The sequence below is a fragment of the Dipodomys merriami genome, unplaced genomic scaffold (assembly GCF_024711535.1).
Source record: "Dipodomys merriami isolate MVZ:Mamm:240054 unplaced genomic scaffold, mDipMer1.0.p SCAF_25, whole genome shotgun sequence".
Lineage (NCBI taxonomy): Eukaryota > Metazoa > Chordata > Mammalia > Rodentia > Heteromyidae > Dipodomys > Dipodomys merriami.
Window position 1 is genome coordinate 22618022 of NW_027203937.1, and position 25628 is coordinate 22643649.

The 25628-nt window shown below is 47.7% G+C and overlaps 2 protein-coding genes across 7 annotated transcripts in view; one reads left to right on the forward strand and one right to left on the reverse strand.

Moving 5' to 3' along the window:
- The window catches only part of Tub (TUB bipartite transcription factor), an 83833-nt gene extending 63860 nt beyond the window's left edge, over window positions 1–19973 (forward strand). For 2 of the 3 annotated variants that reach the window (XM_070035239.1, XM_070035240.1), the window contains exons 2-12: window positions 5193–5244; window positions 5567–5729; window positions 9115–9258; window positions 10368–10535; window positions 11510–11631; window positions 11957–12154; window positions 12423–12535; window positions 13473–13590; window positions 15075–15173; window positions 15396–15567; window positions 16016–19973. In XM_070035239.1, coding sequence (XP_069891340.1) covers window positions 5193–5244; window positions 5567–5729; window positions 9115–9258; window positions 10368–10535; window positions 11510–11631; window positions 11957–12154; window positions 12423–12535; window positions 13473–13590; window positions 15075–15173; window positions 15396–15567; window positions 16016–16149 — 1483 coding nt within the window. In that variant the 3' untranslated portion in view covers window positions 16150–19973. The remainder of the gene's footprint in view (window positions 1–5192; window positions 5245–5566; window positions 5730–9114; window positions 9259–10367; window positions 10536–11509; window positions 11632–11956; window positions 12155–12422; window positions 12536–13472; window positions 13591–15074; window positions 15174–15395; window positions 15568–16015) is intronic. The other variant, XM_070035241.1, reaches the window with a different exon arrangement.
- The window catches only part of Ric3 (RIC3 acetylcholine receptor chaperone), a 52062-nt gene continuing 38570 nt past the window's right edge, over window positions 12137–25628 (reverse strand). Inside the window, exons 6-7 of one of the 4 annotated variants that reach the window (XR_011374959.1) lie at window positions 21857–25423; window positions 21471–21526 (exon numbers count right to left, since the gene is read on the reverse strand). Coding sequence is in view for 3 of the 4 variants with exons in the window: in XM_070035242.1 (XP_069891343.1) it covers window positions 24987–25423 (437 nt within the window). In the remaining variant the exon portion in view is untranslated. Of the gene's footprint in view, window positions 12432–21470; window positions 21527–21589; window positions 25424–25628 lie in introns of those variants that run through there. The other 3 variants (XM_070035244.1, XM_070035243.1, XM_070035242.1) reach the window with 3 other exon arrangements.

Genomic DNA, 25628 nt, shown 5'->3' on the forward strand with positions numbered 1-25628 from the left:
AGAGAGAACATTTACCTCAGTCTGGCGAAGTGTGAAGGAGGTAGGATTGTCTCTGGGAAATGATTCTGCTCCGGCAAATGCCCTGGGTACTGGTGTTCTGCAGAGTGAGTGACTGGATGTGACCTAGCCCAGCGACTCCTCACCATCCCTTCCATACTCAACCCAGAACACTAAATCTTGCCTCTCTGGAAGCCTGGATGTGATGAGCAGCTTGGCACTCTAGTATCCCCTCTACCCCCGCTTTCTTTCCTTATTCTCTGCACTTCCTCCATTCCCATCCCCTGCCTTCTTGTTCTGCAGCGGAGAGGATAGGTTTCCAACTGTGGGTGGGCTGCAGTCAGAAGTTGCAGATCCCCCCCCCCGCCCCGCTCCATGCCATCTTTCTGGGCATGTATGGAGAGCCTGGGAAAACATTGAACCTGGAATATTGACTTCTAGAATGGAGAGATGTGGACTAAGAAAAGGAGATTCTTACTCCCCTGCATAAACTGGGTTGCTGATTGCAGGCAAAGCCACCAGCCTGTCTCATCACAGAGAAAACTAGGACAGAAGACAGACAAGGTGGTTTGCTTGCATCTGGGGATGAAGGCAGCCTATGTGCACGTGCTTTGACTAGCGTGAAGTTTCCCTATGTCCCAGCATGTCAGAACTGGGATGTGGCATTTCATTTGGGGGGAGAGGAATCAGCTGACTTCTCAGGAGCTCTACCAGTGGCTTTTTCCTCCCTCTGTAATGGTTGCATCTTGCATTCCATGGACTCAGCTTGTTTTTCCTCAAAGCAGTGATAGTTGATGATTATCTTCTTATGGGTAATTTTAGCAGTGTATAATGGTCATGGATTCGCCTCATCTGGTTTAAAAGGGAAAGAGCATTTCATTTCTAAAGTTGAACGGAATATTTTTGCCTTTTTATTTCTGCTTCTACCAGGTTCTCTGTACCTGTACTCTTGAGGAGTATGTAATGCTGGACTTCAAAGCTCTTATAAGTTGGGATGGATGGAGCGCCGAGTCTCAGAAAGGCTGTGGCCGTAGGTGTATTATAGGACTGTGCTGACAGCAGTCGATGGCTGTCTGCTCCTGTACAGAATCCACTGCCCATGTTTTTCTCACAGTCATAAATTCCTTGAGAGCAGAGACCTTATGTGGTTCTCAGCAAAGATGCCCACTTCTCTGAATCCGAGTGGCAACCCCAGGTAATGTTTAGGGCTTCCTCAGCCTTCCTGGCACTACATCTGGGTTCTCTGCACACTTGATAAAAGATGTAGCCCTCTCATACCCCAGTGGGGCCTTCCAGACCCCAGTTCAGCAAAGCATGACTCCAGATCATAGGAAAAGCATCTCAGGCCAGAAGAACCCGCGCATGCCATCCGGCTGTGGGTGAGTGCTTCCTTTGGCGTCCCTGCCACCAGCTGGACATGACGGTGGACAGTTCCTGCTTGGGAGGAACCCAAGCATGTCTCTGGGTTCCCTTCCTCTTGGTCTACCCCTTGCACACTGCTCTCTGAGAAGCAGTATGGTTAGTGAATGAAGGTTTTGCTTAGAAGTGCTCTGAATGCTTCAACCCACCACTTTGACAATTCCTTCTAGCAACTTCCCAATCTCCTGTTTGTTTTATAAAGCGCACCAGCTGTGGTTTAGGGTATCCATTTGCATAGCTGAGCATTAGACTAATCCTAGCATTTGTTTTAAAAAAATACAAATAAAAAGCAAAATAGAAAAAAAAACCATGATGGTGAGGTGGTATTGATTCCAGGGCATGCTTCCCAGTTCCAAATTACCAAGATGGGGCTAGTGCCCCTCGTGGCATTCATACACCTGATATGCTTGGGCAGGACCAGCCCGTCTTGGGATGATGGAATGCCTGTGAGCAGTGTAGTCCTCTCCCCTCTGCAGCTGCCCCCAAATCCTGCCATGTTTCAGCCAGCTACTAGGCAACAGAAGCCACAGTTTTGGATTGCCCAGATCTGGCATTGCCACCAGACCCTCTGAGTGGCCTGTCCTCCATTAACAGCCAGCTTAATTTGATTCCTGGGTCCAGCAGAGGCAACGTCCAATGTGACTGAAGGTATGAGTGAAGAAAGGGCAAAGCAGACAAAGAGAGGATACAGATGGTTGGGTGTAGCTCTTGCCCCTGACTTCTGGTTAGCATTGGTGCTTTAGCCTAGCATGTAAGCTGGACTGGAAGAGGAGGATGGAAACAGTCTTCCTACCTACATTGGCCATGCCTGGCTTTTCCAGCCTACAGCAGAGGAGTTCCTGAGCTCTTATCCACTGCTTAATTGTGGCTTACTCCTCAAGCACTCCAGTGCCTTGCGGGGAGATGACTAGAGAGGCGACTCTAATGAAGGAACCGCCAGGGTCAGCTGGAAGACCCATCCGTCAGTGTGCTCTGTCTCCTTCCGAATCTCCTGGCGGGGCTGCAGCTGGCAGCCGGGGTTTGGCAGTGAATCCACAATTGGAGTCCGAGTCATTAAGAAACCATTAATGTCTCTTTGCATGGCTGTTGTTGAGTGCAACCTAGAACGGTGCTCATTAGAAAGTAGCAGGGCAGGGAGGTGTTGATGAGAACGAACACACAAACATACACACACACACACACACACACACACACACACACACACACACACAGTGGGAATGGTGCTGCAGTGGAGATGAGGAGGCAGGGCCAGCTGGGTGGGGGTGGAGAAGGGGAGCTGGGCCCTGCTGTTCTCCCTGGAGACAGCCATCATTGTTTCCCACTGGCTGCCTTGTGCCAGGGTTTCCTCCTCTCCCCCCTCCACCCCCTCAGGGAGAGAGATGGGCTTGGCTGAAGTGTCCTTAGGAACACCCAGAATGAGCGATGTGATCATTGTCAGGTACCTGTGGGATTGTGGTCCTCCTTCATACCCTTGCAGCGCTCCTAGAAAGCAGCGCTCACCCAAGACCTGGTTTCCCCGGAGACATGTCAACTCTGGGTGCCTCCTAGATAGATTCTGCTGATGGTTACTTGCCCCTAGCTTCCATCCCTGTGATGGGTAACCCTCCCCCCCCCCTGTGCATTTGAATGTTTCCGGTGATGAGTGAGGAGGTGGGCAGCTCTTGAGGCCCTTCTGAAATGGCTAACACTTCTGGAGTCTCAGTGTCTTGCAGTTGTATTCCTCTTCCTTGGAAGGCCCTGGTTAGAAGCTTTCCACCTGGAATCTTACCTAGTAATCAGTGCTATTCAATCCTGTAGCCCTTGGCCATCCTTCTCCCTCAGGGAATGAAGGTTGGAACCAAGATCAAGGAAGCTCTATGCAGTGACTGGGCTTGTGGTAGGAAAACGTGTGCCCGGCATAGGACAGACAGTGTGGACATAGTTTCGGGAAACACCTTTTGTCAGCTGAGCTGCCACCACAACCCAGTGTTTGGAAGTGGCTTTACCACTCATGTGCACCTTACTTCTTAACTCAAAGTGTGTGTCCCATTTTCTGAGTTTCTCTAGACACTCCTGTCAGCACCATAGGAAGCATCGTCTTTGTCCTCAGTCAACACCACTGGTGGGGATGACCCAGGGGTGACCTCTCTCCTTGGCCGCTCGCTCTGAAAGCATGTGTGACTTGTGACACCCCCAGCAAGCTGTGAAATGGCCTCTCCTGCTGGTACACAGGCAGCCAGCTCTATCTTATGAACCAGTGACTAGGTCCTGGACTTTTCTTCGAGGCCCCCCACTGCAGCCTTCTGGCCTGTAGGGGCAGTGCCTTCTTAGCCAACTCAAGTGTTTGGAGAGATGGTTCTGTCCTCTGGTTCTGGCAGTGTCCTCAGAGAGTCCCAGATGCAGTTGTGGTCTCTCAGACAGGTGGGCTGATTTAGGAAGGCTGAGGCCTAGAGGCAGGTGTTTAAGCAGTGTTTTCTTCTATGCTCTGGCAGCTTGGGCCGTTTGGTACACAGCTCCTGATCATGGTTCAGACTCATGCGCAGAGTGACCCACAGGAAAAGGGCCACTTCAACTGCTAGTTAAAAAGATACATGGTTTGTGGCCAGAGAGGTAGTAAGTGAAGCTAGAGGGGGATGATGGGCAGTCTGTGATCTGTGGACTTCCTTCCACCTTCTGGCTGGCTCCCTTGGAGAAGAGTCGTTGAAGAGCTGCGTAGAGATCAATGGTTACTCTGGCTACAAAGGGTGTGTGTGAGAAGATGGAAGTGGCTTTACCTTGTCGGTGGAGTGCTTGGACTTGACCTTTCCTTTCCCGCACATTGTGCTGACCTTCACACACGTGCATCCATGTCTCACACAGTCATTTCCATGTGGATGGATCCCATCACACACTTCCATACTACCTCACAAACCCAGGTCTTGCCCTCGTGACTTGCCATACATGGGGGCAACTCTAGGGTTTCCAGAGCTCAGACCCTCAGGCTCCCTCCACCCCATGCGGCCATCCTGGCCTTGGCTTTTATAGAATTTGGGCCTGACATATCTTGGACTAGCAAGAAAGCTAAGTGGCTTGAGTGATAAGCTCTCGACGCGTGTTCTCCCTTCCAAAGAGGCAGTGCCCGTTTAGGTGAGATATGACTAGTGGAGTTCCAAGGTCTGATGAACCCAGTGCTGTCTGTGCCACATCCATGGCCAGGGAAGGGCTGGTGGTTGGTTGCTAGGCTGTGCATTCACGGGCATCCCTACCCAGCTCTGGGGACTGGTTGGGTTCTTTGTCTCATTCTCCCAATGCAGAGGATGCTCCCTGTAAGCAGGGAGGGTTGTCAGTACCTCCACTCTGCCTGCCCAGAAGCCAAGCATTTAGGATGGGGCGAATGTCTCCTCCAGAGGACCCAGCCTCCTCCAGAAAGGATAGAAAGGGGAAGGGAGGGAGACAATTGGTGAGATCCCCAGATGCAGCTGGAGGTGTAGATCCCTCGGACCTGCCTTACGGAGATGCCTCTGCCTGATTTCCTCTTGAATCCTATTGCAGCCAAGCCCTGCTTAGGAATCTGAGAGGAGGGTCTCATCCCATCCTAACTGGGATTAGGCTGGCTGAGAAGTCCTTGGGACAAGGGGTGCCTCCCAGGGCGCCAGCAATGTGCCCCAGCCCTTTCGTTTTGAACTAGTTTCTAGGTGGCAGCCTCCATCCTTCCTCCTTCCCCCATGTGGGCTCATGGAACTACCAGGAACCACCATGGGAGTGGTGGGCTCTGGGCCAGATCCTGGCAGCTCTGAATCCCTTTCTCTCCTCTGCAGTGTCTTAGATGATGAGGGCAGCAACCTGAGGCAGCAGAAGCTTGACCGGCAGGTAAGTGGAGCTGGTGGAAGGGCAGAGGGGCTTTGTCCTACGAGACCCGCCTTCCCTGCCGGGTCTCTTATATGATGGTGCTCAGCACTAACCCAGTACATAAGGCCTTTCCAACGCAAGCAGCCAGAGCTGCTGCTCCTGCAGGACTGGGCTCTGTGCTGTGAGCCTGCCAAGGTAGCCACTTGGGCTGGATTCTGCCACCCTTTCCTGGACCCCCAACTCTGAGAGGAGGCCCAGAGGGCACTTGGGAACCCAGCCCCACTCTGGTAGAAGTGATGGGTGAGCTCCCCCCACCCCCAGTGCCTACCCTGTGCCTCTGTAGCGGGCACTGCTGGAACAGAAGCAGAAGAAGAAGCGCCAGGAGCCCCTGATGGTGCAGGCCAACGCAGATGGGCGGCCCCGGAGTCGGCGGGCCCGGCAGTCCGAGGAGCAAGCCCCCTTGGTGGAGTCCTACCTCAGCAGCAGCGGCAGCACCAGCTATCAAGGTACACCAGCCCTCCCCCTAGTGACAGACTGGAAGACACTGCTGTCTGTCACTGCTCCATACATACCCCAGCACCACTTTGGAGAGGCCTGTCAGTTTGTCCAGGCAGTCTGAGTAGGGCTCCCAGCCCAGCTGCACAGCAGAGAGTGCAGCAGCTAACGAGATACCAAGATCTTTGATCTTAGACTCCCAAGTGAACTCAAGCTGTGTCCTCCTGAGTCAGGTGTGGGGACCAGAAGGCTATATCTTTATGGATCCAGAGATCAGTTTCTGATGTGGAACATTTTATTCACTGCCTCATTTAGGAGGCAGCTCTTGAAAGTAGAACAGTGCCTGCTCCCCACCCATTCTCTTCTCAGAAGAAGCCATTTCTCAGCATCCTGCCCCATACAAGCTAGGACCTCCCAAGACAAACACCTCTTTCCTTCTCCCAGAGCTCTCTCCACCCTTGGTCCTCCTGGCTTCTCACTTGCAGATTTCTGCCCCTGGCTCAAGACTTCTGTAGAGCTTCAACAACCTCACCTCAGCCCCCCCACTCCCATCTATACACACTCAGGAAATGCTGCAGCTTATCTGGGACGGGGGTCACTCCTTTATCTCCCAGACACCCCCTCATCTTTATTACCGCCAAAGAATGGGGGGAGACGCAGACAGATACAGCCACCACTGCCCCCTGCTGGGCTAGTGCTGGACATGCAGGTGTTTACCCGATCATGTATCATGGATAGCACCAGCTGCAACAAGGCTACAAGCCTCTGGCTTTGCAGGGAGCAAGAACATGAGCAACAATAGTACTCCCCTCCCCAGGGGGCTACTTTCACACCTGGAACTTCCAGCCACATGGAACTGCCGCTAGTTTGCTCACCTCAGAAAACTAATTGCTTGCCTCCCTGCCCCTCAGTGCCTCAGATTCTTCTCTGACTTCTGCTAACACAGTCCCCACACACACACACACACACACACACACACACACACATACACACACACACACACACACACACACACACACACACACACACACACACGTCTCATTGGCCTACTGCCTATGCTGTGACATCACATACTCAGTCCCCTCTCTGTGCATGTAGATTCTTGAGGAAAGTCTTCATTTACAATAATGAAGAGTGCTTTTAGGCATTTACCAGGACTAAGCATGACGCTAGGTGTTATACTGCATTTTGACTTGATCTTCACTATCCCCCATGTTTGAGCAACTTGCCTATAGTGCATGGCTAGGGAGCAGTAGGGCTCGACTTTGATCCAGGCTTGTCAGACTCCAAATGGTCTTTCTACAAAATTGTGTTGCCTCCTCAAAGAGAAGCTCCTTCATAATTCCTTTCTGTGTTCAGCATCCTGAGTCAGACCAAATATGTCTCTACCCCACTTCAGAGGCTCTGCAGGAGAGGATGGGGGCCTCAGCCCATCTGCCTTAAGAAAAGCTGCTACACACACACAGCCTCTTTCTCTACTTCTATGTGGCAGTCATACCTAGGATGGCTATGGCACCTTGCAGGGAGGGCAGCCACTAACTGGGGTCCTATGGAGCTTAGCCTGCTACCAGGTGGGCATCTTAGTCCCAGCTCTGTCAAGCCTGACACCTGAACCATGGAAGCTGCATATGAGGTGGGGGTCTCCATTCAGATGTGAGGACCCTGCCTTAAGAAGTCACTGATGTGCAGATTTGGCAGATGTTTCTGTGGACCAAGGCCGCAGGAAGGCTGGAGTAAGAGAGGCAACACCTCCAGGGACATGTGTCACTGGAGTCAGGAGACAGTTTCTGTCTTGCTATTACCAATTACCTGCTCACTTCATTGACAGTGAGAGCAAGGCACTTATCCTTTCCTGGTCTATTTTCTCCACTATAAAATGCAGGGGGGGGGGGGGGCGCGGGCAGTGAATTTGTCTTAGGACTTCAAAAACAAGAGCTGTAGTGTGTTCTAGCATCCAAACTCAGCCAATTACTGTTCCCTGCAGGCTTCAGACCAGGTAGGGCCTCCAGGGGCCTTCTGCCTGGAAACTGGTCATCTGTCAGGTACATCCTACTTCTGTGCAGCCCAGTCTCTGTCCAGCTCTAAGTAGTGGACAAAGCCTTGGGGAGGCTGCAGCACACCTGGCCATCGGTCCTGGAAATTGGTGTTTCAGAGACCATCTCTCCCCTCTCATTCCTTGGCTGCTTCCTGCCTTGCCCTGCCCTCTGCTGGTTCTTGGTGGTAAATGCAGGGGGTTCCTTTCAAGGAAAATGAGCAAGTTTGACCTGTATCAGAACTAGCAGTTCATCCCAGTGAAAATTCTTGGTCTACTGGCTGTAATTATTCATGCACATTCCATTCACTTTTTTCATATCTATTGAGGACCTTCTTTGCATTAGGCTCTGGATTAAGGCTATGGGTCCTGGGTGAGCACACACAGGTAAAGGTCTCTGCTTTATAGACCTTACGGTCTATGTTAAACAGATGGTCATAGCTACACTTTGTGGAATGAAGCCAAGATCTGGGGAGGGGGTGACAGGAGTTGGGGACAGCTTCCTTGAGCTGGAATTTAATCAGACAGGGAGAGCAATGCAGTGGGAACAGCCAGAGCAAGTGTTGGTGAAGGAGAATGTGGTTCGTGCAAGGCACTGAGCAAGCCTAGAGGGCCTGGGGGTGGAGTGGGTAGTTGGACCAAGGGGAGGAGAGATGGAGAAGTCAGCCATGCAGGAGAATGTTGGTCTCAATCTTAAGAGCAATCTGAAACTGTTCATGTATTTTTTTTTTTTAAACCAGGGCTGAGAACCGAACCCAGGGCCTTGGGCGCGCCAGGCGGGCGCCCTTCCGCTGGGCTAAACCCCCACCCCCTGTTCATGTATTTTGAGTAGCTTAGGGTCTTGGTATGTGGAGGCCGTGGGGGCACTGGCTGTAACCTCTCTGAAGCCTTCCTGTTGGTGTGTAGCTTCTCACACCAAGCTGCACTTCCTGTGGGTGCTCCCTCTGCTTTCACCTGGGGTCTTGGAGGGCTCCCCTGGAGCGCTGTCCCTGGTTATGGTCTCTTCCAGAAGATGCGGCCTTTGTGTCCTCCTCCTCCATCTTCCATGGCCTGATGTTGGGTCACATGTGAGGTCTGAGAGAAAGTGGAGTATGACTCCAAGCAGTTCTCACAGACATCGCCCTGACCCTGCCAGGCCTCAGAACAGTTTGCTGACCCAGGACTTTGGTTGCTCTGCCTTGTCCCTGATCATAGCTTTGGCCTGCCCTGGATCTTGGCATGGAGATGAATGGGCCTAGCTCTGCAGGCACCAAAGTGATGTGGGGTAGGGGGCGGGAGGTGCTGGGTGGGATCTGTGATGGAGTGGAGGAGCAGGTTTTATGCAATGCTCAGTTTCTCTCTGTCTTGGGTTTTTCTCTGAGCAGTTCAAGAGGCCGACTCACTTGCCAGTGTGCAGCTGGGAGCCACCCACCCACCAGCACCAGCCTCAGCCAAGAGAACCAAGGCAGCAACTTCATCAGGGGGCCAGGGTGGGGCCTCTAGGAAAGAGAAGAAGGGGAAGCACAAAGGTTAGTGTGCTTTCTCCACGGATCTGCCCCTCCTTCCGCTGTGGGCTTGCGGGAGGCAAGGGACCAACAGTCTCCGTCAATGTGTAGACTCAAGGTGCCTATTCAGAGCACCTGGGCTGGCTGTGGGTGAGGGCATGCCTACTACACTGTCAGAAGTCCACCCTAGCCATGGCCTAGATCACCCCTTCCTCCTACCCTACCTCAGCCTGAGCTCTCTCCGTCCTAGCCTCTGGCCATTACACCTTATCCAGGCCACCTGCTCCAGGCCTGTGCAGCATTCCCCATCCATGCTTCTTTCTAGTATGGGCTTCTCTCACTCCAGGGCCACAACCAGACCATTCCTGCTCCTCTCTTTCCAGAAAAGATTTCTAGGGATCAAGGAAAGCAATGATGGTGGTCCCTACCCATGTCCAGTGTCCTGGCTAGATTCTGCTTCCTCAACCTTTGTCCATAGGCAGTGGTTTTTCAGGCCACCATCATTGTAGGACAGTGGTGTATCAGGGTTCACTGAAACACTGAGCATAGCTCAGCCAGACAGAGGAACTACCACTTATTTGAGCTGGACCTTGCTTTTGTTATGAACCTGTGGCCACTTGGGCTGGAAAACTGATATAGGCTTGGAGATCCTCTGCCCGGAAGGCAAATGTTTGCCCAGCAAAGCCTTTTATCAGCGGGCCCTGTGTTTTAAATGTGTGTGAGTACTTCGTATGTCTGAATGTGAGAGAACGATAAACACCAGCCTCTGATATCTTGTCACTGGCCATGTCCATGAATGGTTGTTGGCCTCAACTGTGGTCTGAATTGATCCTTGTTCTCCATCTTGTTTTCTCCACCACGTAGCTGGTTTTATAGTGACTGCTGCCTATCTTAAGGATGTGAGGTACTTGAAACCATCTCTTGGCAATTTATCTTGGAAGACCAGCTGAAGCCCACATTCCTTCATAGCTTACCAATCACTAGCAGGCGGACAGCAGTCATTTTTTTAAAAATCAGTTTTATGGATCAGTTTTGCAGAGGGTCTCTGATCCCTTACTCGGGTCTTCACGGATGTCTGGGAATCCAGGCCCTCCTCTCCCTCTGGATGTAACTCAGGAGTGTCTGGCCTGCAGGCACCAGCGGGCCAGCAACACTGGCAGAAGACAAGTCTGAGGCCCAAGGCCCAGTGCAGATCCTGACTGTGGGCCAGTCAGACCACGCCCAGGACGCGGGGGAGACAGCAGCCGGTGCGGGCCCACGGCCCAGCGGGCAGGACCTCCGTGCCAAGATGCAGAGGAAGGGTGAGCCCCATGGGGGCCCAGCTGGGACCGAAGCTCAGTCCCAGATTCTCAGTGGCACCCTTCTCCAGGAGCATGGCTGTCCTGTGTCTGGTCTAGCCTCTCCCAGGCAGTGGGGGAGGGGCACACTTGGAGAGAAGCTTTCCGTTAAGGCCAAGTAAGGGAAAGAAGCGTGACCTGGAGTAACCAACCTGTCTTCTCCCAGGAGGCCCATGTTTGGGGAAAATATTTCCTTTTGCCTCTTAGAAAAAAGCTCCTTTGGAAAGAAGGTACCCATGTGTCCACTGTGCTAGCAGTGAGCAGGGCCAGGATGCTGAGATGCTAGGACTGGCCACCCTAAAAATCTGCTGCCTAGCACTTGCCCAGCACGAGCCCTCAGGAGCCTGTTACAAGGTAGCAGAGGAAAGAAGTCTAGTAGAACCACATACATTGAGATGAACTGACTGAAGGATAGCTTACTGAGAAAGGGCTATCGAGACAATTTGGGAATAGGTGGCATTTCAGATGGGGGAAGACAGCTGACACTGAGGCTTTGGGCTGGCAGGGAAGGAAGAGTCAGAGTGCCCTGCAGATTGCTGAGTGAGCTGAAGCCTTTTCCCTGGCAGTGTCCATGGTCTATGCCAGCCAAGGCCTTGAGGAAGTTAAAGTCATGGTCAGAAATGGAGGATCCCTGTTGGCAGGTTCAGCTCAGTACAGGCCTGGTAACCCAAGACAGGAGAGGGGCAGATACAGGGACTGAGCTGAAACTGGGTGGTGGGAATACGTCCTTAGGATGGTGACTACTCCCATCGCCTGTGCTCATGAGAGAACACGTGTCCTTGTGTATGTCTGGAGGTGTGGGAGTATGTGAGCAGAGCCTGTGTGTGCATCTGGCTGGGTGAGAAGGTCAGTGTCTGAACATGTGTCTTTGTGTGACCATCTATATGCTGGAGATAGATTCCTCACGTCAAGCCTTCCTGTTCCTCTGCTCTCCCCAGGCATCTCCAGTAGCATGAGCTTTGATGAAGAGGAGGAGGATGAGGATGAGAATAGCTCGAGCTCTTCCCAGCTGAACAGCAACACCCGCCCTAGCTCTGCCACTAGCAGGAAGTCTGTCAGGGTGAGTGAGGGGCGTTCCTCCATGCAGGAGGCCAGAGACTGTTCAGGACTGCCCATCCAAAGGTGGAGGACTAAGCATGGCAACTTGATAGGGAGCTGGCTCTCAAGGGCCGTGGTCAGACACAGGTGTCTGGGCTCTTCTGCCCTTCCACCCTGCCCCCTAATCTTTTCAGCAGGGCTGGGGGCCCGAGTTAGGCAGGACTCCTGAGGGTTGTATCTCTATCACCACTGCCCACCACCACATCTGAGACAGATTTGGATCCCAGCACCAGATTGGGTTGCTTAGGGTCTCTGGGGCTCAAACTCCCAATTCTCCATCCCCACAGGAGGCAGCCTCAGCCCCCAGCCCAACAGCTCCAGAGCCACTGGCCGACGTGGAGGTCCAGGATCTTGAAGAGTTTGGACTGAGGCCAGCGCCCCAGGGTATCACCATCAAATGCCGCATCACTCGAGACAAAAAGGGGATGGACCGGGGCATGTACCCTACTTACTTCCTGCACTTGGATCGAGAGGATGGGAAGAAGGTGAGGCGCTTTTGAGCATGCATTTTCCTCTAGGCAGGCTTGAGGGCCTGGTGATGACAATGTGGAGTCACAGTCCAGCAATGACCTCGCGGCTCTGCGGAGGAACTGAAGCCTCTGCGCCTGCTCTGCAGAATGGTGTTTACTTGTGCGTGTGCACTCAGATGCAGTGGCGACATGAAGCCAGGGGGTCAGCTTGTGTTTGTGGTTCCCTTGCGTGTGTGTGTACCAGAGGCTGGGTCTTGAACATGCTCCTTTCCCACTACCCAAGGTGTTCCTCCTGGCGGGAAGGAAGAGAAAGAAGAGTAAAACTTCCAATTACCTCATCTCCGTGGACCCAACAGACTTGTCTCGAGGAGGGGACAGCTACATTGGGAAATTGAGGTACCTGCCCTCCCCATGATGGGAGAGAAGGAGGCAAAGCAGGGTAGACTGTCTGTAGAGAACATCTCAGCCCTGAAGATCTAGGCCAGGGTTGAATCCTCCATTTGTCAGAAGCCCTCCACCCAGAAGCCCAGTCTGTGTTCCCCAGGAGAGCCAGCTGCATGTAGATTTAGGTGCTCCCAGGCAGGTGGGTACCGGCCCAACCTGAGACAATAACCTCAGGATGTCAGTGATGATGCAGGCCACCATGGAAGAGCTGCCTAGGCTTTACAGTCATAGCCAAAGGTGCAGGGCAATCTCTCAGGCCTTGAGAGGTAGGCAAGTACCAAATATTAGAAGCTTTAGTGAAGAGTTCGAGTAAATAGCTAAAGGTAGAGATGGGGCTGGATGGGACAGAGGCAATCACCCATTCTTGTGGGGTGCCAAGTTCCCTACTGTACCTCTGTTCCCCCAGAGAAACCTATGCAATTCCAGGTACTCCCTGTATTTCCTTCATTGGAATGCAATGTTCTACTGAGAGGAAGTTCAGGCCTCTGCTTAGGAAATATCTTTAAAGATGTGTACCCTAGGGGCTAGGAAGGCGGCTCAGTGGTAAAGCGCTTGCCTTGCATGCCAGAGGCCCTGGGTTCGATTCCTCAGCACCACATAAGCAAAAAAAAAAAAGCCGGAAGTGGCGCTGTGGCTCAAGTGGTAGAGCGCTAGCCTTGAGCTGAAGAGCTGAGGGACAGCGCCCACACCCCAGAGTTCAGGCCCACGACCGGACCCCCCCCCCAAAAAAAAAAGATGTGTACCTTCAACACTATGTCCCTCCACCCCTCCAGGTCTGGCCCTGGCCTACAGTGTAATTTCCAGGGTCCTTGTGAGGCATACTAAAAGCTATTCCATGTCTTGAAACCTATATTGATTATGGCCTATATTGATTATGCCTTTATTTCAGGTCCAACCTGATGGGCACCAAGTTCACAGTTTATGACAATGGAGTCAACCCTCAGAAGGCATCATCCTCTACTTTGGAAAGTGGAACCTTGCGCCAGGAGCTGGCAGCTGTATGCTATGTGAGTCCTGGGTTCCAAGATCTCTGAGGTAGACATGAAAGTAGAATGTGATGCCTGATCTGGGGGCCACCCCATCTATCTTGGTGAACAGTCAGGCTGTGTAGAGTGTTTCTGCCAAGAGGGGCTCAGATCACAGCAGGGGAGCTCTAGAGACCACTGCTGGCTCTTTGCAGGCTAGCCTGGAGTCTCCCAGACAGGAGGCAGGCAATGGAGATTCTTATCTGGGTTTCTCTTGTATCACTCTGAAATGCAGGGCTTGAATGGGTCACATGCTCTCTTTATTATCATCCTACTGAATGTTCAACCTACAGGGTCTTTCTAGACCGCCAACTGAAGCTCAGAGGTGATCACTTGCTAAAAATATGTCAACCAAAGTGGAATATAAAAACCTCTCTCTCTCAAGCTCATCTTTTTCAGTTTTCAAAATGAAAAAAACAACAAAAAATATGCCAGGTGCTGGTGGCTCATGCCTATCTATAATTCTAGCTAATCAGGAGTCTGAGATTTAAGGATCTTGTTTTACAGGCAAATCCAAGACTCTTATTTCTAGCTAGCAAAACACCAGAAGTGATGTGGCTCAAGTGGTAGAGCACCAGCCCTGAGAAAAAAAAGCAAAAGCCTGAAGTCCTTAGCTTAGACCTTAGAACCACACACAAATTGAATGAATGACAAACACATGTTCTATCAATCTGTGCAGAGGCACTTTCTGCAGAGTGCTGGGAATCGTTATTTTTATAATCCCATGGTGCCACCTGCTGGTCAGATTGGAGAGGCAGCCTAAGTCTTCAAGTACTTGGTGAGCCCTGTTTGAGGCACAGAGGATATGGTAGTAAATATACTCTTATGGTATTAAACCCTAGTGGAAGAGGCAAACCTAAAACAAAGCAAGTGAAATAAACATTTTTCTTATCAATGTAAAGAATTAAAAATCAAGTAAAGAAGATAGATCATGAACTGTCAAGATGTGTGTGCACTTTTAGAAAGGATGCATGGAAGGAGTAAAGCCAGCATTCTACATCCAGGGATACAGGCAGGGCTGTGAGAGTAAAGAATCATGTAAGCCATTGCTAGTAGAGTAAGAGTCTCAGCTGAGTGAAAACAATCACTTAACAGGACCACTCACTAGTGTGTTGAGAACACAGTGTAGGAGGGGCAGAAACAAGGAGTCTGGTCAATGGCTATACAGTGACCTCATTAGGAGAAGATGCTGGTGGACAGTAGGGGAAATCTGGGTGTAATTGAAGATAGAGGGCACAGAAATTGTGCTCTGGAAATTGGTATGAGCAAAAGAGTCCAGTATAGTAACTCCAGTCTTCCTGAGCAAATGGAAGAAGTAGCTGCCACTAATTCAAGTTAGAAGAGGAGCTCATTTTGGTGGTGTAAGAAATGCTTATTAGACTTTCAAGTGCAGGCAGTGTAAGACGAGCTCTTTGAAATTAAAAAACAGCTGGTGGCCAGGGCTGAGTTCTCTTTCTCTTTCCCAGGAGACAAATGTCTTAGGCTTCAAGGGGCCTCGGAAGATGAGTGTAATTGTCCCAGGCATGAATATGGTTCACGAAAGAGTCTCTATCCGTCCCCGCAATGTGAGTCTTTACCCCACCCTGCCCATTCCCTCTTCCCAGCCTCTGCATGAACTCAGGGCATGACTCTAGCTGAAGTGTGAATGGGTTGGGGATTCACACTCCTGAGATCTAGTAGTTCCAGAGATCTAGAGTGATCCAAGAAGCCATTCCCGGGAAAGAGCTCTCTTTGGGGTTGTCATGATACCAAAGCTTGGGCCTGGCTCAGGTGAAGCTTTCCTCCAGGAGCATGAGACACTGCTAGCACGCTGGCAGAATAAGAACACAGAGACTATCATTGAGCTGCAAAACAAGACACCAGTCTGGAATGACGACACACAGTCCTATGTACTCAACTTCCATGGGCGTGTCACCCAGGCCTCTGTGAAGAACTTCCAGATCATCCATGGCAATGACCGTGAGTGTTTCTGCCCTCCTTGTCCTTAGAGTACCCAGGGCCCTTAGTCCAGGTTGCAGCTCACCTAACCCAGTCCATAGCCAGTGCGCAAGTATGCAGGCTTTATGGTCTGTATTAGACATGATCTTTCTAATCATAATGACTGGAAAGTCTTAGAAGAGCCTTCTTAGAACCCTGGCCCTAGATTCTGTGTGTACAGCAAAGTACTGGGCATGAAAACACTACTTAAATGGACTTTCTCCCCCCACCCCGCAATTTCCTGCTGTTTGTATCTTTCCCTCTCCTGTGCTTCCTGATGCTTCTTTTCTACTCATTTGTTTTATCTCCTTTGGGATTTCTTTGGCATCTCTGCTTCTCATTGTTTACTTCCCTCTGTGGCTTCTGTCTTTCCTATCTCCACCATCTCTGCTCTTTTTGCTTCTGTGTCCATGCTCGTGCCGGGCCCCAGCGGACTACATCGTCATGCAGTTTGGCCGGGTAGCAGAGGATGTGTTCACCATGGATTACAACTACCCGCTGTGTGCACTGCAGGCCTTTGCCATTGCTCTGTCCAGCTTCGACAGCAAGCTGGCTTGTGAGTAAGAGGCCGCCTCGTGCCCTCTGGGGTTGCCCAGCCTGAAGTGGAGCTTGCCTGCCTGCCTGCCTGCCTGCGGAGACAGCCCTGCCTACCCTCTGTTCACAGGCCTTCTGCCAGATGAAGCTTGGGTCCTTGGCAGGGAGCGGCCTAACCAACCAGGAACTGGCTCCTCTGCCTCTACTGCTGGGGCAAGGGAGTAGCAAGTGGGTATTAAGAGATGAGAATAATTCTTTCTGTGCCCCAAGATCAACACACACCTCCATTTTTGGGTTAGTACCCTGCTGCAGTCATGTTTGCAATGCTGGGTTCCTCTTCAATGGGAAGGCCAGAAGACGTATATAGGGGAAGGAAGCACAAACAGGGCTTGTGGCCCTGCCGTCTTCCAGGCCTGAAGTCAGATGACAACAGGTGCCCCAAAAGGTAGGGGTATAGATTGTATGTGTGTATAGGGCACAGAAACTTCATGTAGCAAAGCACTTAGTGGCCAAGCCTGACCACTCCAACTTCAAAAGGCCCCATTCAGGCCTGATAGAAATTAAGGGTGGGAAGGGAGAGGTAAGTGACAGGAAGTGAGTTGCCAGGATTGCAGGGCTATCTGGGGCTGTGGAATCGGCTGGTGGCTTAGTATTCTAGCTCATTTGTCTTGCCAGGTTTGCTCTGTGCTTGCAGAAGCCAATGGGAATCCAGGTCTCAGGGCCAAATGTCTTAGTGGATAGGGAGGGTGCCCAAAAGGCTCCCTGAAGCAGGGCTTTTTGGGTAACCCTGCCATTGGGCCCAGGAGAACCACAGACGGGTTCCAAGTCACCAGTTCTTGCTGGCAACACACCATTCTCAAGCCATGGCATGTTCCAGGAAGAATGTCCTCTCTGAGGAAACCTAGCTTTCACTGCTGTCAGGAAAGCCATGGTGGTGAGGGCTACTGTGTGTGGTTCCTCGTAGGAGGCAATGGAACAGGGTGAGAAGAAAGACTTTTAGGACGAGATCAGAGGTGGTAGGGCCCTTACTACTTTTGGTGAACCACACTGAGAAAATGGGACTTGCGCTGGGGTACCTAGCTGCTTAATAGGAGAGCCCAGAATCTTAAACCCCTTCATTTTTCTTATTCCCTCTGTCCCCCAAACAGCTAGTATCTCCAGCTCTCTCACCTACTGGAGTCCAGTCTGCATGCTCCATCCCCTTCCTGATTCCAGAAACTTAGGAAAGCAGAGTTGAAAGATAAGTTGAGAGACCATTTCAGTAGGGAATCAGGCAGTTCCCTGTTGGAAGCTGTTTTCTGCACTTCAGTTTGATTGGGACTGGCCTGTGCCTGACCCCTCTATGAGGATTGTAGGGCCACTGCACAGGCAGGACAGGTAGTCTGAGTGTCCCAGGCTGGATCTGCTCCCTCCACTGCCACTGCCACATCTCTGGATGGCACCATTCACCTTGCGGGCTTGGGAACACTAAACTCTTGCCTATTTGTCATTTGCCCTGGCAGAGGCTTCTTGCCCAGGTGGAAGCTAGAAAACAGAGGGAAGCAAACAGTAAACGGACCTTGCTTTACAGTAGATATGCTTACAAAGAATAATAAGAATTTTTTTTAAAAAAATCAAAGTTATAGATGGTAGGGAGGCTCTATAGGATACAGTGAAGCAGTTATTTTGGCTTACATGGAAGTAGTTGGCACTCAATTTTTTTGTAACCCAGATTTTCTTATGTGGAATGCTAGAAGCAAGGCACACCTGCTCTAGCAGAATCCGACCACACCTGGGACATATATTTCTGTGAGAAGTCTCTCCAGCAAGCCAGAATTTGTTAACATGGTCTACTTTCTAGAGATACTAGGACTTTCTGTGCTGGAACCAATGTATTTTTCTGGTGAAAGACTGGTACCACCTTCTTTCTGTAGTCCTACTGTAGCCCTTCTTGATTTTTCAGGAAAACAATACATGTTGACATTAGAGATGATGGGAACTAAACGATCTCTAAAGTCTGGTCAGGTGGTTCTTGGACCTACAATTTTAAGGTAGAACAAGCTTCTTCTGGATTCGAGCAGCAGGGGTAGTAGAGTGAAAAAAATCAGAAGCACAATGGAAAACTCTTGGCCTCTGCTCTCTGCGTTAGCACAAAAAGGAGGGTGGCTGGATATTTCAGTAGACTAGGAAACAGCATAAACTTTATTGCCTGGGAAAGGGTAACCTCAGCACAAAATCCACTGTTGGACACTGAATGACATGCAAGAGCAATTGAATCACCTGCTCTGTGGTCACAAGCCCATGGGCTTACAAAGCCATGAGGATGAGGACCCTGGGGACCACCTGAATTCAGTCTCTCCCACAGTAAGAGTTTTTATCCTTCCCACCTCTGCCCAGATGGTTTTGGACTGGGTAGTGAGTTGGTAACGGGATGAGCCATTCCTAAGCGTGCTGGGCAGCTTGGACCTTAGGAAGCTCCTCTGTAACTGCTTCTGGCTCTGCACCCCCAAATTCCATACTCTCTGCCCCAAAATGGTTCCTCTGCAGAACGGTGAAAGTCAATTTCCCAACTCCTCTCAAAAGTCTAGCTTTTCTTTCCTTCTGGCTCTAAGGTGCTCTGTGTCCATCTGTGTGTGTCTGTCTGCGTGTCTATGTGTATGTGGGGAAAAGGGCAATCTGCAAACAATCAACAAGTTCTTTAAGATCATATTTGTAAGGATGTGTAGGAAAGATTAAGGAGGCAGTTACAATCACCTGTGAATTCTGTCCCTTCATTTCATGCTCCTTGAACAGAAGTCAACCTGGAGAATTACCAGCTCTTTTTCCTGAGGTTCTGAGTAGGAAGAGAGTGTCCAAGAAAGTTAAAAGTCTTTCAGTTCCAACTTGGCATCACCTGAAAAAACTGGTTTGTCATCCTTTCAGATGAATCTGAATATATTTTAATGATGGTGCCTTAAAAAACACACTTGTTCAGGGAAAGCAGGTTAATATTCAGACCCATGATAAGCACAGGTGTTGGGAGCCAGGGAGTGTGATAATGACAGACTAGAAGACTCTTGGAGTCTTATAGGATAACAAGATTGCATAGGAAGTTTCCTTCATCCTAGAAATAGGAGTCACCTCTCTACATAAACTTACTATTTATTTAGAGGTGTTTCTAAATTTAATTATGGGTGATTTCAAAGCAAAAGATCATGCTTTGCTCAGATGGGGATCAGCAGTGGGGGGAGGTGCTGGGAAAAGCCATGCCTGGCTCGGCTATGCAAGCACAAAATCCATATCCTAGGTGGGCTTCCTGGCTTTCCTTTCTGGCACTAACCTTGGCCTTCCCTTCTCTGTAACTCCCTGCCCATGTGCCAAGTGGCCATCAGAGCACACTTTTCCATAACTGAATGAGGGCTTTCTTGTGGGGCCCGATTGCCCTGCCTGTAGAACTCTTACAACTCCAGGAACAGGCCAAGAGATGAATTTATGGCCACACATCCTTCTATACCTCACCTCCACTTTTCATTTTTCTGTTAAGGGAAGAAGACAAGTATTAGGTCAGGTTTGGTTCTTTAAATTCTCTAATCAAGTGGAAAGACAAAGAGGTCTTCTACAGAGTACTATTTTACTTAGTATCTATGTGATTTTTTTTTGAGTAAACAACATGATCTATTTCCTTAGCTACAAAATGAAGATACTAGGCTGTCAACACTTGCTGTAGGATTTGGGGTGAATAAAGGATAGTCTTTGCTTCCATCACTACCTTTTCTAGCTCATCACTGTGCCTTCTTTCTTTCCTAAGAAAGACATCACACCCCTCTCTCTATTCTGTCTCTCCCTTCCCTTATTAAGGTCCAGGCAGAGCTGAAGATGAGGCTGAGGTCTAGAGTTTTCTAGAGAGCAACTTAGGATAGTTTAGAAGGGAAAGGCCAATTCTGGCCCCTTTGATCCTTGGTGATGGAGGAGACTTGGTTAGGATGGGTAACATCTATCTTGGTGGAAACATATATTTAGCCAGGTTTCACAATGCCTAGAATGTGTATGTCTATTTGCACAAGATTGTCTTTTCCTATTTTGGAGTGGTCAGACATTTTATTTTTGTTCAAAATTATCTGGAGTTTTAGACAAACTTGCAAAACTGTGCTTTTATTAAGTGACTTTTTGAATAAACTTTTTGGTATTCTGAAGTAAATGTATTTATTTATTGGTATGTGCAATGAAAAACTTGGTATTTTCCCATATGACATTATGTATGTTGTAGAATTTAGTGTTTGTCTAAGTACAGACATATACCAACAAATTAAATTTGAATCATTTCAACACTACTGTGTCTTTTTTTCACACCAGAAGAGAAACATCTCTAAAATTTATCTTTTGAACAGGATCTTACTATGTCACCCAACCTGTCTCTAACTCAATCTTTCTGTCTCATTTTCCCAAATGCTGGCATTATAGGCATAGCCTCTCATCTAAAAATTCTTGTAATACCACTCACTCTTAGGAGCTGAGTGGCAGTGTGAAAAAGGGCATTGCTTGCTTAAAACTAGCAACACATAACACTTCAGTCCATTATCTGTGCCCTTTAAGTTTAAGGATCATGAAAGGTGGGGAAAAGTGGGAAAATAGTGAAGTTAGCAAATACTAAGTTAAGTAGTCCTCTTCAAAGTCATCTGAAGGAATTGGTTGGTGTTCCCAACTATGCCTTTTGGGCCTGGTCCTCAACAACATCATAGGGTTATAAAGTTAAAAAGGCCCAACTGGCAAACAGTACAGGAAGACCCAGCCACTTGATTCCTGGTCTTGCTCACCCTTCCTCTCCCTGTTTGTTTGTTTTTTTCTACCCTCTGGCAGATCTGAAAGCCAAGAAGACAGGAACTAACGATAGTATAGTTAGAAACATACTTGAAAGCTTGCCCAGAGACTAACAAATGACCCTGGGCCATTTTTGACCACAAGGGTAGACTTAAAAGGTATCAGATATGACCAGTGCCAGAGCTGGAAAACAGAGTGATGATTCCACTGTTAAGCATCATGCTTAGCATACTTGAAGCACTTCAAAAACAGTATTTCACTTAATCCTAACAGCCTAAGAGGTGAATACTAGTCTCAACTCACACATAAGGATCTGATTCTCTGAGACTTAAGGAACAATCTTTGTATAAAGAAAATGGTGAGAGGCCAGTATATTTTATAAATGTTAATGTCCCCAGCAGTCACAGATTTGTTCATGTTTTTTTCCCAACATTAATGAATAGCTGATTCACTAATTTTTTTTCTTTGGACCACAAGCAGATCTAGATCAATGGTGGATTTAAGAGTGTGATAGTAAGTGGAGGCGTTTATCCCCCCAGATAGAGATGTTTAATGTGACCAAGGACATTTCCTACCTGACCCATGGCCTATCTCCTGTGGCCTCTGTGGAAAAGATTATATGCAGGATATTCTAAAAAGAAAAGAGGTTTTTCTTTGTTTAGTCATATGTCCAGGATAGTTCTGGTGTATACCTATTAATTAATGGATAATTATTATTAAAGTTTCCTTTTCCCAAAGTGTTCTAGTTTGGGCTTTATTTTATTACCGAAGCCAGGGAAAGGCCAAAGAATGTAATTCTCACAGACCATTATTTCTAGAAGCTTAATACACCACCTCTGAAGCTAACAAGATGCTTTTCTTGTGAAGGGATCATGTGAAGGGATCTCATGGCTGGATCACTCAGCCTGATTTACCAAGTATGGTCCCAGGTGATATAGTTGGCATTTTTAAAGACAACTACCTTTCCTAAGCAAACCATCCTTCCAGAGGTGACTATGAACTCCATCATTTTGAGGTAATTTCAGACCTATGTCAAATAATTCATCAAGTTCTCTGTTCCTGGTTTTGGAAATGAAGACAACAACAAAAGCCAGTTCCATGATTTGGGTCATCTTGGAGATAAATATTCCTAGAAGAAACAACAATTCTGGAAAATTAAAAAAGACCATCTAAATCCTAAATTAAATTACAATAAAAATTTTTTTTTGTCAGTTGTGGGGCTTGAACTCAGGGCCTGGGCACTAGTCCCTGAGCCTCTTTGTGATCAAGGCTAGCGTTCTACCATTGGAGCCACAGCACCATTTCTGGTTTTTGAGTGGTTTATTGGAGATTAAGAAGACTTCTCTGCCTGAGCTGGCTTTAAATGTCAATCCTCAGATCTCAGCCTCCTGAGTAGCTAGGATTACAAGTGTGAGCCGCCACCACCCAGCTTCAATAAAACTTCTGATATATAACTCTATAATTATATATACAGTCATATAACCTAACAACTAAGTACTGAGACACAGGGTAGATAAGAGCTGTCATGAGGACTTAGTACTTCTGTCCAGAGTTGTTTCCATAAGCCAGTTTTCCTCAACCACTCAAAGAGTTGTTTATGCAACATTTTACATACCAGCCTTATCAAAATGCCTAAACATCCATACACTCTTAAAACCCACTGCTTTTGCCAACATTACTCTTTCTGCCAAAAAGATCCTTTCTGTTCCTTTCTCATTTGGATTTGGCATACCACAAGATCCATTTCTTCTGGAAGTTTCTTGGAACTACTTTTGCAAAAATTATTTTTTCTTCCTAGTGGTTCTGTACTTTTGAATCTATATCTCAATCAGTATAAACTATAGTAAGACAACTACCACTAGGGTGGTAATTATATATAATCTAGAAATTATGCCATTTTATAGGCACTGATAATTTCATTTAATGCTTACAACCCTGGACTTCTACTACCCTTATTTTACAAATGAAGAAAACAAGATTCAGATGTCCAAAAGAGCTTACCCACGATTCTACAGCTAGAGTTTATAGAGGAATATCATCACCCAGTTTTGTTCATCTACAGAATTCACAATATTGAGCCTTTCTAATAGCTCATAGTTCCATCTTACCTGTCAGGGTCTTATATTAAATAAAGCTTTTTAAAGACAGGAATTGTGCCTTCTGTTCACTGTATCACTGAGCAGTTATCTACTAAATGAATTAATGAATGAAAAAGCAACAAACTAACCAAAGCATTTATCTGTAATACAAGTATCTTTACAATAAATATATAAAAAAGTAATAGCATTGATTTTCAGCAGTCTGCTCCCTTTCAATTGTATTCTTAAAATATTAATAAAGGAGAAGTTCCACAAAATAAATAATTATATTCTGGGGAAAAACAAAAAAAGAAATTTGAACCAGTGATCTAGGATAAAATCATCTCTCCTCAAATGACCCCCATGATAAATGAGAGAAAATCACAAAGAAAACAACTTACTAAAACACTATGAATGCTTTTTTTACCTTTAGTATTGTACATTATATCTAGGTTGACTTTAGTACATTTTAAACTGTATTCTTTACAATGTAAATCAGATGTTCAATACATGTGATGCAAAATATTTTCTATAGACTCAATTCTCAATGTTTTTTTCCTCTAAAGTTCAGTTACTAATAGTAATGCCCATAGTAGCTAATAGATTATCTTACTGCAATCCAATACCTTCTCACAGTTTGTATGCCATTATGAGTGGTTTTAACTATGTTCTTGACATCAGATTCATGCCAGGTACAATGAACTCTATAAAAAGCTGTAACTACCTTTACATAATTTCCTAATTCTTGTGTCCATCCCATCTTATCACTGGGAATATGTCCTGGGGAACATGCCATCTTTAAACTTGCAAGTCTTAATTGTATAGATTGTATAAATTCACTCACCCTTGATGTTAAACAAAATTCACAGGTACTGTCTTGTCTTGTGAAAACACGTATCAATAGTCTCTAGTTTAGTCAAAATCCTCCCAGTAATCATAGTTTACTTCTTACTTGTCCTAACTCTCCCTGAAGCTCCAAATATTCAAATATAGAAAGCACAGTCCCTTCTAGGCATTGCTATAATGGTTGTTCATACAAACAATGTACCTTCTCTGTTGACATGGTGCTCTGTATACAAGCTCAGTCCTCATTTCTGTTTCCATTCATGTGGTTATGAGAACATACTTCTCAAAGATATACAATTTTCAGACACTGTTTCTAGGCAAGGACTATTAAGTGCACAGATCCTCTCTCCTTTTGGATCCTTGGCCTTCTGAACAACTCATAGCAGGACCATCATTCATAGGCCTTCTTGTAGCCTCAACAGCCTCAAATCTTGGCTCTGCAGAGAAAGGCTACCTAAAGTCTTTAAAGTTTCCTCAAGTCCAGAAATACTCTGAGCATGGTGGTTTTAAGCTAGAGATCCAGGCAATACTAAGAGCACAACAGTCCTCAAATAGGCCTGTGGGGTCATGCCCAGGTTGGTAGGAGTGTTCCACTATGAGGGAAAAAAAAAGGATCTGAGATGGCATCAATACTCCTAGAAAGACCCTCTCTGAAAGGAAGAGGCTTCAGCTTAAGGGCAATCTTGTCCTGCCCTGGGTCTATCTTCCCCACAAACAAAACATTTTCTTCTTCCCAGAGGACCACTAACCTGCTCATTGCCCAAAGAATAAGGCATTGTGGACTCTGAAATCTTCACTCTTGCAACCTTAAATTCTCATCATCTGTTAACGGATGTGCATTCACAGGTAAACTCTTAGCAAGAAGAAGCAGACTTTGCCCAAGTGGTGCCATCTGTAAGTATGATATGCCTAATGTAATTACTTAATGCATCAAATTCTGTTATAGATGGAAAGCAGAAAAAGAATGAAGCTGTCTTATGTACATACTAATGTCTATGATTTACAAGGTGACAGGTGTGTGAGCACCAGGAAGGATACCATGGTGGCCTGATAGCTATGACATTCAAAGACAGAGAAGGACATAGAGGGCACAGGGCCAAGAATGAAATCAGAGAGAAAGATCAACTTGGGACTAGAGTAAAGGATACTTCACCAAACTGGCTGCTTTCACTCTAAAACCTGTGGGTTACGCTTCCTCAACATGCCACCTGTGTGTGCTTGATCAACACTGATGCCCAGCCCTTCATCTCTAAAATCTTGAGGCCAGTCTTTAGTAGTTTGCTCTTTCTCACTGAAGCTATCTGCACTGAATCCAGCATTTTCTGCCAAGACAGCAGGATCTTCCTCTTCTTGAAAACAGCAGGAACATGTTTCTGGCTCTAGGTCATGCAAGGCAATAGAATTATCTTCCTGGACTCTGGGATCAGTAGGCAGATGTTCCCAGCCCAAATGGTCTGATTTCTCCCCTTCCATCACTCCCATTCTTTCAGCTATTTCTTCAGCAGTAGGCTCTTTTGGATCAGGGTAATCGACCAAGATTGTTTCTTGCCTGCGCTTGATGCAGTCTGAAAGGTCATAAATTGGGTAAGTCTCTTCAGGGTAACCTAGAAAGAAAAGTAGCACAGAGTCTTACAAAGACTCTCTTCAGAAAAAAAGTGTCAGTCTCACAGAGGATTCTCAGGCAACAGACATCACATACTAATAAATCCATTCAAGAAATCTTTAATGCAATTCTAATTCTTTTAAGTTTCACTTGAACAAATTCTTAGCAATCGGGCTGACTATCACAGTGCTCTTTGAAACACAAAC